The sequence below is a fragment of the Glycine soja genome, chromosome 11 (assembly GCF_004193775.1).
Source record: "Glycine soja cultivar W05 chromosome 11, ASM419377v2, whole genome shotgun sequence".
Lineage (NCBI taxonomy): Eukaryota > Viridiplantae > Streptophyta > Magnoliopsida > Fabales > Fabaceae > Glycine > Glycine soja.
In genome coordinates, this window is record NC_041012.1 from 48,696,312 (window position 1) to 48,708,930 (window position 12,619).

The 12,619-nt window shown below is 29.2% G+C and overlaps 1 protein-coding gene across 1 annotated transcript; it reads right to left on the bottom strand.

Annotated features, from left to right (window-relative positions):
* Nucleotides 1-2,598: 2,598 nt before the first annotated feature.
* LOC114374725 (glucan endo-1,3-beta-glucosidase 14-like) lies at nucleotides 2,599-7,532 on the bottom strand. The gene is made up of 4 exons (XM_028332395.1): nucleotides 7,376-7,532; nucleotides 5,821-6,848; nucleotides 5,585-5,705; nucleotides 2,599-2,970 (listed from the first exon to the last, which is right to left on the bottom strand). Exons 1-3 carry the CDS (start codon nucleotides 7,452-7,454, stop codon nucleotides 5,634-5,636), a joined length of 1,179 nt encoding a protein of 392 aa, XP_028188196.1. The 5' UTR covers nucleotides 7,455-7,532; the 3' UTR covers nucleotides 2,599-2,970; nucleotides 5,585-5,633.
* Between the last annotated feature and the right edge of the window lie 5,087 nt (nucleotides 7,533-12,619).

Below are 12,619 nucleotides of genomic sequence, written 5' to 3' on the forward strand. Positions count from 1 at the left end.
TCAATATTTATTGATATGAATAATTTTACATATGCACAATTTCACACACATGTATCTCATTACTTCTCCCAAACTAAATATCCAACTAATTTAATCAACTACATATAGTAGTTAATTAAGGGTTTGTTGCAAGAAAAGTGGTTCAACATAGGAAGTTAATGACCGGTTACTTGTTAGTGGAATATCTTTTACAATAATGTATGAAAAACTAGTATGTTTATTTCACTAATGCCAATCAAAACTAGCGACATTTTTTTTTCATGCTAGTTTGAATTGCGGATTCAGATGTAGATTGCAATTCCTGGAAAGCTTGAAATATAGAAAATTAAAATCTTCCAGAAATATTATTAATACGCATGGAATAAAAAAAATCTTGGCTCAGCGATTTTTATTCTTGTTACTTTTTTATATTCGGTAACGTAGCTCTGGTTACAACTTTCAATTGATTCTTTTCTTTGTTGGATTAAGAAAATGGAATGTCCTTGAAGAAAAGAAATAATCACATTTTATTCTGCCTGCGTACTATGAAAGACAACTAAACAAAATAAAGTCAAAACACTAACTTCTACGTAAATATTTACCTTGCGGACATGATGAAATAACTCCATACTTCATGAGTTTGTAACTTGTAAAATATTGCTCGCATAAGTTGAGAAGAATTTCTTTTATTGGTAGGAATGGAAAGTATTTATAATATTTCTACACTTTTTTCAATTAACTTAATTAAATCCCTTGATGGTTGAGAAAATTCTGTGTCTTACCTATCAATAATTGTCCCTAAAAAAAGGATAAATAGACTAATAAAGTCAGACCATAGATTAAACTAAATTTTAGTCGATCCCATCAATAAGATACGTGGGTTCCATTTCCACCCCCATCAATTTTAGTCGATACCATCCTCCCCATGAAATTACAATTTGCACTTTATCCCGGCTATTATAATTTGAACATACGAGTTTAAAAAGATTCAGCAGCCATTATTATCTCTAGACGAATCATTCACCAACTCTTACATCATGCATCAATAGAATATTTTCCAACTTGCGTAGCAATAAGAATTGCTATTAGTTATTAAAAAAGAAAAAAAAAAGTTTAGTATGACACCTCTTGTATGACAACAAAATTTTATTGAAGTCTAATTGTATAAATCAATGGTAGGATTTGACTATATAGAGTACAGCCATCAATGATCTAGTCATCTAGATTTATATCTTAAATTGAATAATAGCCAAGTGCTTAGACCGACAGAATTGGAAACCAAATATAAATATGCTTAGCAGAAATATAATTTGACTTGATTATTTTAATTCAACTATTCGATCTGCACACATGTACCTAAATAAGCTACCCCATGAATTGGCACTAATGAGATTGGAATAAATTTGGTTTTAGATTTATAAATCTCTATATTCATGACTACATATTTAAGTAGATTGTCTAATATTTATCTAATGATAGGGAAAAAAGTGGCTGCTTTTTAATATCAAAATTAAAAAAATATAGAGATGAAATAACGTTTAATAAAACACCTTAAATTTGAGTTTTATATATAGTAAGGTCATTGTAAATATTATTGTTGTCTTTTTTGTGGCTCACTTAAAAAAATTGAGAACTATTCGTCTCTGAAATTTATTTAATGCACACAAAAATAGTTTAACATATTTAACGCACACCCTGCAATCAACTTGGTGTCTCTTCCTGTCTACATGGCAAAAATAACACCCTGCAAGTAAATTGTTTTTTTTTACACTACCTTCGTAAAAAAAATTATTTATATTTGTACAGTCAATTAGCCGTAACATCTTTCTCCAACACAACTATAATCAAAGTTCTAGTAAACATGTTTTTGATCTGTTAAAAAAGTTTACCTACTGCTTCTTGGTCTGCAATAGTGCAATCTCTAAATTCTAAAGTGAGGTTTAATTCTCACTTGTTCATGAATCTATTATGATAGCTAAAACTTAATTTCTACGGCTCCACAAACCCACCTGTTGATGGAGAGGAGCCAAGTTGCCTATTGATGACAAGCACAATAGATTAGAGCAATCATTCAATTAACTACTAACTACTAACCAGTAAACTTTCATTTTCATAAGTGGGCCTTAAATTTCTTATTAATCACTCGTCCTACTTTGTCGTTTTTTCCTACCTTAAAGCCGAAAACTATTGTAAGTGAGGAGGTCCACCATCTTTTATAATCAATGCTTCAAAGCAAAGAACATCAAAATAACAAGCTAATTAAGCGTGCACAACAAATTTAAAGTGATTTCTTTTGAGCTGTTTATAATAATATCATCTCTATGGAGCAATTATGATACTACTAAAATAATAATATCATCATCATTTTGCAATCTACGCGTGCACAATATAAAAAATAGTTCCACTCAATCTGAACATATGCTATTTGATATATATGTCTGTAACTAGAACAAAACAATCGGGAATATATAATTCAAAAGTTTCAGCGTCTTAATTTATACTACTCTTTTGACCTTTTACTCATGGTTGCTTGCACGACTAATCTTGTGTAATTTTCTCAGCTATATATTGTTCGTAAATAGTACATTTAAAACTTTAAAAGAAGTACCATTACTAATATTTGTAAGTACATATAAAAACAAATTAAATCAGCATCATTAGTTTAACTCAATGAAGTTTTTCACAAAAAAATTGCCAACTGAGACTACGCACAAACGAGAGTCATAACTGAACACTTTCTTCTACATGTACAGCATAATATATAATTCTCCTTTCTTTCTGTCTAAAAAAGAAAACGTTTTTTTTTCTATATCAACTTTCTGTCAAAAAAAATCACTGTACTCCATATTACGATTATTTCTAAACTGTGAAATAAAAAATTATATGAATGGATTTAGCTAAAAACTAGATTTAAGAATACGAACTAGTCCTTGAACAACTGCTCCCATGGCTGTGTACAAAAAGTGTAGAATTTGCCTTGCCTTTGTCTCCCTGCAAAGATGATTCAACATTAATTAAGTCAATAATATGCATGCACGGTGCAACTTTCTCCAAAAGATTTTTTTTATGTCAGAAGTGGAAGAAATTCTTATGCGATATTTACAGTATATTTCATTTAATTCTTCGGGAGAAAAAAAGAAGAAGTCTAAAACTGTAATTTGTATCACATTTCTATGGTCCATTATATTACTAGCTACTACTGGATATACACCTATTAAATGACGAACACGTTGTCATCTTGTTCTAAGTCCCAAGGTGTCTGAATTTGTATTGAATTAAACTGTTTATTCGATCAATTTTCTTTCCTTTTTTTTCAGAATTTATGAAACTAATGCCAAATCTGCTCAATAATAATAAAAAAAAAGCATGTGCTTGGTGGGTGGTGGGGTAGTATTACTGACCAAAAATTAAAATAGAAAATTACACCACTAAGTCACAAACTAAACTACCAATTTAAATGTATTTTACAGAAATAGTTGTTTATATTTATCAACTTTTTGATAGAATTAAAAAAATTTATTTTTTAGAAGAATAAAAAAAAGTAAAGATATTTTTTTGTTAGAATTAAAAAAATTAATTTTCTAAGTTTTGCTAAACACGTTCTTGTGATATTTTTTTTAATGATTTTTTTAATGATTGACTTTTAAAATAATTATCTTAAAATTTAATAATTATATCATACAATTGTTATATAAAACTTTTAAAATTTTGGATGTATAACTCATTTTTTTCATTTCTTTTTCTCCTATTGTTTAGAACAGCAAGTAAAGATATTTTGGTTTGTGAGTAAGGCAATTGGCATTATCACGAGAAATTTAATGCCACAAAAATCAGGTCTGGAAGCAACTAGCAATAATAATCACTAATTGTGCTTTGAAAATATTAAGGTGGCTGCTCCTATTTGTCATTCTCATCCCAATTGAACCATGCTGATGTAAGAACTCTATAAATTCAATTGAAATGACCTGGGCCACCTCTGATAGCCGCCCTAAGCCCAATTTTTATGACCCTTGTGTTAGAATCTTCCACACGAGATTATTCTCGTCCAACAAAGAGGCACCATATATTAGAATTGAAAATCATGTTTTTCTCCATTCTGATTCTCACAACTGCACTCAACTCATGAATTTTTCGAAGTTGCAAATGATACGCAACGATACCTTGTAATGCAACATCTTGTTTGACCTTGCAACAGTTCACACTATGGAATTTTAATTCTATGAGCACAAGTTATTCACTAATAGAGATAGTATAATAGAATCTCTAAACTCTTTACTCAACAGTTTAATAAAATCCCACAGTAGGCCCCTGTTGGTAGGTGACATTCCAATGCTACAACTGAAATTGATCTCCTTATATATTTTAATTAGGTTTAATGGTTAAAAATAAAGAAGAAATAATTTATGCAACTGAAATTCTTATCCCGATATATAATCACAAAAATGAATGGAAAGTCTATGATTTTTTATAATAATTATCTTAACCATTACACATGTCATATTTCTAATTGATTGAAAGTTTAAATTTTTTTACAACTTGACTTTTAATAATAACTTACTAGGATTGGTCTAGCAGTGAGAAAGTTTAAATAGTATGTATGAAGACTTAACTTCAATTCATATTATTGTGATTGTGTGCCAAAACAAATTAATTAATTAAAATCACTTTTGCATAACTTTAAAACAAAGGGTCCCACAAGCTCATATGGGAATAGAAGGAAGGAAAGTAGTGGAAAGGGGAAGCCTCCTATGAGATAAGGTTCAAAAACAAGGACAAAATTCACAAGGATTGGTTATCTGGCAGGAGGGATCCTGAAGGCTTTTCTTTTCCGTTTGACATAACCGAATTTGGACTTTTGTATTGCTCAAGACAAGGAGAATTTTATTCACGGGAAGATTCACATGCATGATTGCAAGTAGGAGATAAGGAAGATGGAGACCCATCACCATTTCCTTTAATAAAAATAATGAAGAAAGTAAGGTTTTCTGGGGGTGGTTATAGAAGCACAAGAGTCCACTTGGTGCATGCACAAGCACTAATTGGACAGCATTTGACAGGTTTTGCTTAAAGAGATACCATTTAGGCAGAACTTTTACACGCTATGGTTCTAAAGCTTTCCCATCATATCATTTTTCAGATTACATATTTGGCATAGTACTATCAAAAAAGTCAAAAGAATAACTTGAAGGAATCAAAAACTCTTTTGAATTTTTTTTTCCAGACTTCCCATCTCTTTATGCATGCCCATGATCATTGCTAATTTGCTAGCTAATGTAACAAACTTGATTCATTAGAATTTCAGGAGCTGCACTAATTTTCATGTGACGAAAGAATGAAAAAAAATTATAGCACAATAATTTTAGTTTCATTATTTACAATACCTGGTTTTCCAACAGTTACTGAAATTGTAATTGGAAACAAAAGAATATCAACACTTGCGAATAAAAAATTCAGGGAGAAATTATAAGGTTGACTGGAAAAGGAAGAGGGAGATGTGGTTTCAAGTCCTACTCACTAACACAAAAAAAAAAAAATAACAACCTAACAACTAAACATTTGTCCATAAAAAAAATTAATTAAAGGAATATATTAAAATTTCCCTCACCTTCACCAACTCTTGCAAAAGAATGATTTGTAGAAAGTTATTTGTTTTGTCACGGTCTTGAAAGCTCCCAAATGAACAACAAACATGTAAATATGTAGATGAGAAAATTGGTGGACAAAGCCTGCGAATCAATAGCAATGAGAGCATTAGATATATCTACTTTAGAAAAGTTTCAAAAACAACAACAAAAAAGTAATGAAACTTTTCACTGGTAAAGTGATTGAATGTATACTTACGTTAGATTTGGACTCTATAACCATTTCTGGGAGATAACCTTCTAATCCAATGTTATAAACTGGGGTACCATCAGGATAATAAAGGCCATAGTTTCTCTCAGAAACAGGACCAGGCTTCAAATTCTCATTGAAAAGTGCAAAGACAAAAATATCAATTGGAACAGATGGATTAGCAGGAGTGCCTTGCTTCTGCTCTATCCTCTTCAATAAATTACTATTATATATTTCTGCATTCTGGGGTGTGGCTCCAACCTCATCAGGGTCACCCTTAGAAGGCCAACCAGTTTCTGAAATCCTGACTTCAACATCGGTATGTCCCAGCGCTTTGATGGCGGCGTAGACAGCATCAATCTGAGCATACAACATGTTATCATAATGTAAATTGGTGTTTGGATCAGTGGCCCCTTGATTTGGCTGAAATAGCACATAGTTCAAGGAGATTTGGTTTGGATTGTCCTTGTATGCAAAAAAGGGATATGCATTAATGAGGAAGGGTGATTTGATTTGAGCATGAAAGCTAAGGAGGGGTTGAATGTATTGTATCAGATCTTGCCTGAATGCCCCAGATGAAGGAGGAAAAGAATTGGCTAAAATGTTGAAAGAATGAGCAGTCGTAACAGTAACTTGTTGTGCTAGTCCTAGATTAACAAGGGCATTATACACACTTTGCATTGCTGGGAGAAGATTTGCTGTGAGCTGTGTATCATTGTAGTTGAATACCTCATTTCCTACAGTGATGCAAGTGATTCTGGTTTGTGAAATGTAAGGCTGAACATGCTGTTGAACCCAGCTCTGAGCCTTAGAAGGGTCTCTCATGCTCTGCAGATACTCGTTCCCTAGTCCTATGATGAATTCCACATCTGAATTGGAGAATGCAGATAGAACATTTGGATCAGCATCATAGAGTTTGATTCTGGATACATTCAGAGATTTTATTAGAACAGCCACACGAGATGGAGATGGAAGGTTGTTGGCTATTTGCCCGTAGTTGATTCCAAAATTAAGGCCACGGCTTTGCACAAACAAATCTGAAGAACAACAACAACAACATAGTTTGATATATCAGAATACACAAGAATAAATAACAACAAATCTAAAATCTCTAATTTTCCAATGTTCAAGAGCCATAATTATCAATCAATCTCTAATAGAAGATAAAAGAGAAAGCTCTGAGAGAGTCAAACTCTGAAGAAAATTGTGAAACACTGGCTAACCCATAATTCAGATTAGATATTGGACAAACAAAAAAGCTTATATTTATATGGAGGTTGGAGAATAGATACTCAAACCCAATTGACAAAACAAGAAAGCTAAACTAATGGACGATTTGATTCCTTTGAGCACACATTGAGGTCTCTCTTTCATTCCAAGAAGCTAATTAAAAAGGAATAGTATTCTGATCGCAATTCAGAATGGTCTATTCCATTTGCCAAGAAAACATGAACAGAATAAGATTACTCCACAACAACTCAAATAACTAAAATTCTAAAAATTTATTCACTTTCCATGGAATCATGCAGAAGTTGACATGTTAGTGGAAGATTAGATGACAAACCTGAAACAGTGAGAAGCAGTAATAGCAAGGTGAAGAAGAAAGAAGAGGTTGCCATTGCTGATCTGATGTTCTTGGGCATAACCGCCAACCAAGACCACCACGCTTCCAGCCTGAAGGTCCAAGGTTTGCCACATAGCAAAGTTATTACATTACATATATATATATAAACAAAGTTACACAGCTATTCTGTTTTTATGTGAAAACTAGGCAATGCTATTTGGTTTTCTCTCTTTTTTTTTTTTATTGTTGTTGTCATTATTATATATCCACTACTAAAGTTACACGTACGAGTCTATGAAACTCTTACCCCAGTATTAACCTATGCAAATTCGCCGACATAGTACGATTTTATTGAAAGTTTCATGAGAATTCGCAGGTACCAAATAAAAAAAAAAATCTATATATGTGTGTCTTTTTAATCACTATCTCATTCCACAAACAGTGATTGGGTGCAACGGAAAGAGCTAATGTTTCATAACATGATGAATCAAGGTTTGAACTCTGCTCGTGTCTCACCCAAAATTGTCGTCAAAGTAGAAAATATATATATAAAAAAAAAAAAAATCATTACCGCATTCTGTTACTTCTTCCATTCTGCTTTTATTATTTACATTCTTTTTTCAATCACTTTTATTCCTCTCTAAATTTGGAAATTACGAGTTATTTGATAACCGGATCTGAAGGGGATAGCAAAAGAATATTAACTTGTAATCATCCTAATCACTTTTTAATCACATTCATGATTGATACTACAGTGAAATAGTTTTAACTTGTATTCTTTTTTATCGATATGATTTATTTATTTTTTTGACAGAATCCTTTTAGATATGATAGCAACTGATTTTTTAATCAATTAAAATTATTTTATTATCTTTTAAGGGGGTGTGAGTGTGAGTATGAGGCTTGTGGTCGTTAGAATTCGGCCAAATCCCTCTCAAAAAAAAAAAAAAAGCATTCGGCCTAATTTATAGACTTTGTGGTGTGGATTAAGTTGTATTATAGATATCTGTTCTGTGAATGAAATAACTTGATCTGATTGAAGTATCCACGATATCGTTTTCTAACAAAGATTCTTTGCATCAAATTAATAAGTTATTTACAATATTTTTTACACCGACATCTTTTTTTTTCATGGAAATTTTACACCGATATCTAATAAACTTTAACCATTTAATATTTTAATTTTTTAAAAAATATTTTAGATTTAAAAAACTTAAAAAGAAAAAGTTAACTAAACTCCTCGTTATTGCCTATCACTCTATTCGGCTTCATTCTTCTATCTCAAAATTTCACTCTCGATATTTTTTGCCATCGTATTCAACCCTACTCCATGTTTCATGCCATCTTCCACCCCATTCTCTCGTCTTAAAACCTTAACCCCTCTTTTAATTAAAATTATATGATCTAATTTGACTAAATAGAGAAATTTAATTGGCAGTACAAAAAAACTATTAAACTCTACTTTTGTTATAATCCGGCCTTCATAATAATTTATTTAAAAGTCGATTTTATAATAAGAACTTTAAACAAAACATAGGCCTATCTTTTAATACCACATCAAAAAAAACTGCCTATCTTTTAATAAACTTATAAAATATTTCATATATGTCAATATGCTTCATACTTAAAAAAGAAATGCTTAACACAGGTAGGTATCAGAAATTATCTGTTTCGGAATAGGATTTCACCGTTAGTTTAGATGTCTCCTACTCTTGACTCTTAAGCATAAAAATTATATTTTGTCTTGCTATTGGATCAGGTGTTGGTCATATAAAGTTTCTTAATTATAGTAAATAAGATAGTATATCTTATCTCCATAATTTATATAATTTAGGAAAAATATCATTAAATATAGTTAAAATATACTTATGATATGATTATATAAGATTGAGATATAATTATGATATGTTTAAATATTATTGAGATATACTCAATACGATAAGATATAATTGATTCTTATACGTTGGGATTAGCTCAATCACTTACCCACCAATTTAAATCATTAACTCATTTATTTTTATTATTGATAAGGAATATTTATTAATTTTATTTATGATTAATTTTTATTAAAAAAATTGTCTGATTATTTTTAATAATTCTTTTAATTATATTTTTTTATTCACAAAATTTAAATATCAACATATATTTAAGAAAATCGTATTTAATATCAATGATACCAATAACTTGTTAATGATTCTAACTAGTATTTAGATTGAGGATAAATTTATATAATTATAGAAATGGGAAGCACGCGTTATACTTGTTTTAAAATGGAAATAATAGTGTTGTAAATTTGTTATTGGAGTATTGGGATTATAAATGTTGCAAGTAATGCGCATAGGCGGATCTCCCACGTGTTAAGCACCGCCTTTTTGAAAGCACGTTGACACCTCAGCATATTGACACCCCGCACGTGTTTGCGCGTTAATATCATTTTGGTCTTTGGGCACTACGCACAACTTTTCTGAAAAATTTCATTCAAGTCAAATTTGATTTAAGTGAGTAATTTTAAATCTTTTTATTTATTTGTATTATTTTGTAAAATTATTAAATAAAAACTAAACATATTTAGTTTATTAAAATTTTCAATATTTTTTTATTTTTGTATAGAAAATTATTAATAAATTTTTTAAAAAAATTAGAATAATTACTGCATAGAATGTTCACTCTCCGAAACGTTTTTTTTTCTTTATGTTTTGAGAAAAGGACATTGAAACTAAGTTTATTTTGAGCATCAATGAAAATACATAATTGAGTGAAATAACAAAGAGAAAAATACACTGACAGGGAGAATAAAATGAGAAGGGGAACGTTTTATAAAAGTAGTATTTTTCGGTGAGAAATGTCGTTATTATAAGCCTCTTTGATCACAAAAAAAAAAAACGTCATTATTGTATTTTTAAATTGTAACGAGATTAACGACTCTATGAGACATTCCTTTTTTTACTTTAATATTGAGACATTATTTTTTTACAGCATCCTGAGACATTATTAAAACATTAAAATTAAATATATTTTTTTTTTTGCATTATTATATATTTATTATTGAGTAAAATGTAATAGTGATGTGATTACTTATTAACAGGAGATAAATTCATGTTATTTAGTGACATAAATTTTATAAAATAATGAAAAGAATAAAAAAAATTATCAAGAGTACAAAACTGATAATATTTTTTTAGAAAAAAAAAACTATATATCGACCCCTATCAAACGTTTGGTAGATAATAAACAAAATGATTTCTTCTTTTAGTCATTTAATAAAATAAAACAACATATTTATTTTAGCAAATTACAATTACAGCAACACCCTCTTAACTTTTATCAAATTATTTATAATCTTACTTTTTTTTTAATTTTCCTACACTAACTCTCATTTAAATTTGAAAACATTATACTAATTTTCCTTTAATTTATAAGTTTAAAAGTATTACACTAACACTTCCTTGTATATTTGAAAATATTACACTAACATTACCTCAAATTTTATACTAACACCTAAAAGTAATGGTTAAAAGAAAGAAAAAAAAACTTATATAATTACATGAAATCTCATGAAGTACTTTTATAATTTATTGTATTTTTTTTTGTTATATATGTCTTATTTTATTTACTTTTTTAAAATGCAACATATATAAATAAAGAGTTTAGTTTTTATACAAGTTGGTGTGAACAATTAGATACTAACAACTAATTAAAAATTATAGTTAATTTGATTTTTAAGATAATTATTATAAAAATTAACTAATTTATCATTCATAATAATTTGTGATTAAATAATAATATAAATATTTTTTACACTATTAATACATATATCACATTCTCATAACTAAAATCCATATGTTAGGTTTCATTTTATTTTAATATATTGTAAAACATAATCAGTTTCTTGTTTAAAAATAAATATGATCCTCTGAATCGACTTTGAGGGTAGTTTTTGAGAAGTGATGAATTATGACTATGAACAAGAGAACCTCACAAAATATAGACAACTTTTATGTGAGGGGTGAAACTTCATTTAAATCCTTTGACCATGACATTTTAACTTCAAACGAATTTCATTTTTTAAATTTTAACTCATGCAAATATTAAGACTAACAATTTTTTTTTTTTTAAAATTAAATGCCTATTCATATTTGGACTGTCTAGCCGGGTAGACAGACTGAGTATAGTAAGGGAGACATCAATAATACAACATTTGGGCCTCTAATATTGGGCATAAAGATATTCTTTAACATGAGATGATTGAGGTCTGAACATTTGGCTAAATAAGAATTTAATCAAGATCTCTTGAGTTTTTGCTTTTGGAATCTTTAAAATCTAGCCGTGAACATTTATTAAAAAAATACATCAAATACATTTATTTTATACTCTCTTTATAAAGTAGGAGGAGGATTTGTAAGAAAGTTCATAGGAAAATATATAATATTACTCTATTCATAAGGTATTGATTAAAGAATTTAAAATATATTTTCATATGAAAAAAAAATCACTTAAGAAATTCTGTGATTTTTAATAAAGTCTTTTATTTATTAAATTTTTAATTAATATAGTTAAAGCTTAAAACACTCGTCAGCTAGATTTTAGTTTTAATATGGCAAAATTTTGCATGTGACCTATTAAAAATTGTAAAATAATCTCCCTTTTGGTGCCAATCATAGGATTCGATGACAAAAGTTACTTTTAAATTCTAAAAGAAAGAAGCACTATATTCGTATGTAGCGGTACATGGGAAATCTGGTGAGTGTTGCAGGCATTATTTAGAGAGTGTTTAATTAATTGAGATGATAAAAATTAAAAAAAGAAATATTTAAATTAAATTAAAATGTAAAAAACTTATATAATTTATTAGGATTGTGTCGGTGTTCATTTTACATAAGAAAAAGGACTTATTATCGGTTGAAATGGTCTTCACTTCTTTCTCTTAACTTGATTTCTTTGTTGTTTTTTATGTTGTTGCTGTGTTGTCTGGTTAAAATAACAATGCATAATACCTATGTTAATATTTAATAATAATATTTAATTTTAAAAATTATGAAAATTGTATAGTTTTAAAGACAAGCATACGAAAGAATAAGAAAGAAGTTAAATTCCTCTTTCTGCCACCCATACGTGCTGGTCAAATTAAAGCGCTTTGACCACACATTCTCTCCATCCTTTCACACGGCTCCACCGCCATTGTTAAAAAGACTCCCATGAATGTGTTACGTATTTTGCTAACATTATTTGAAAAATTATAGCCAG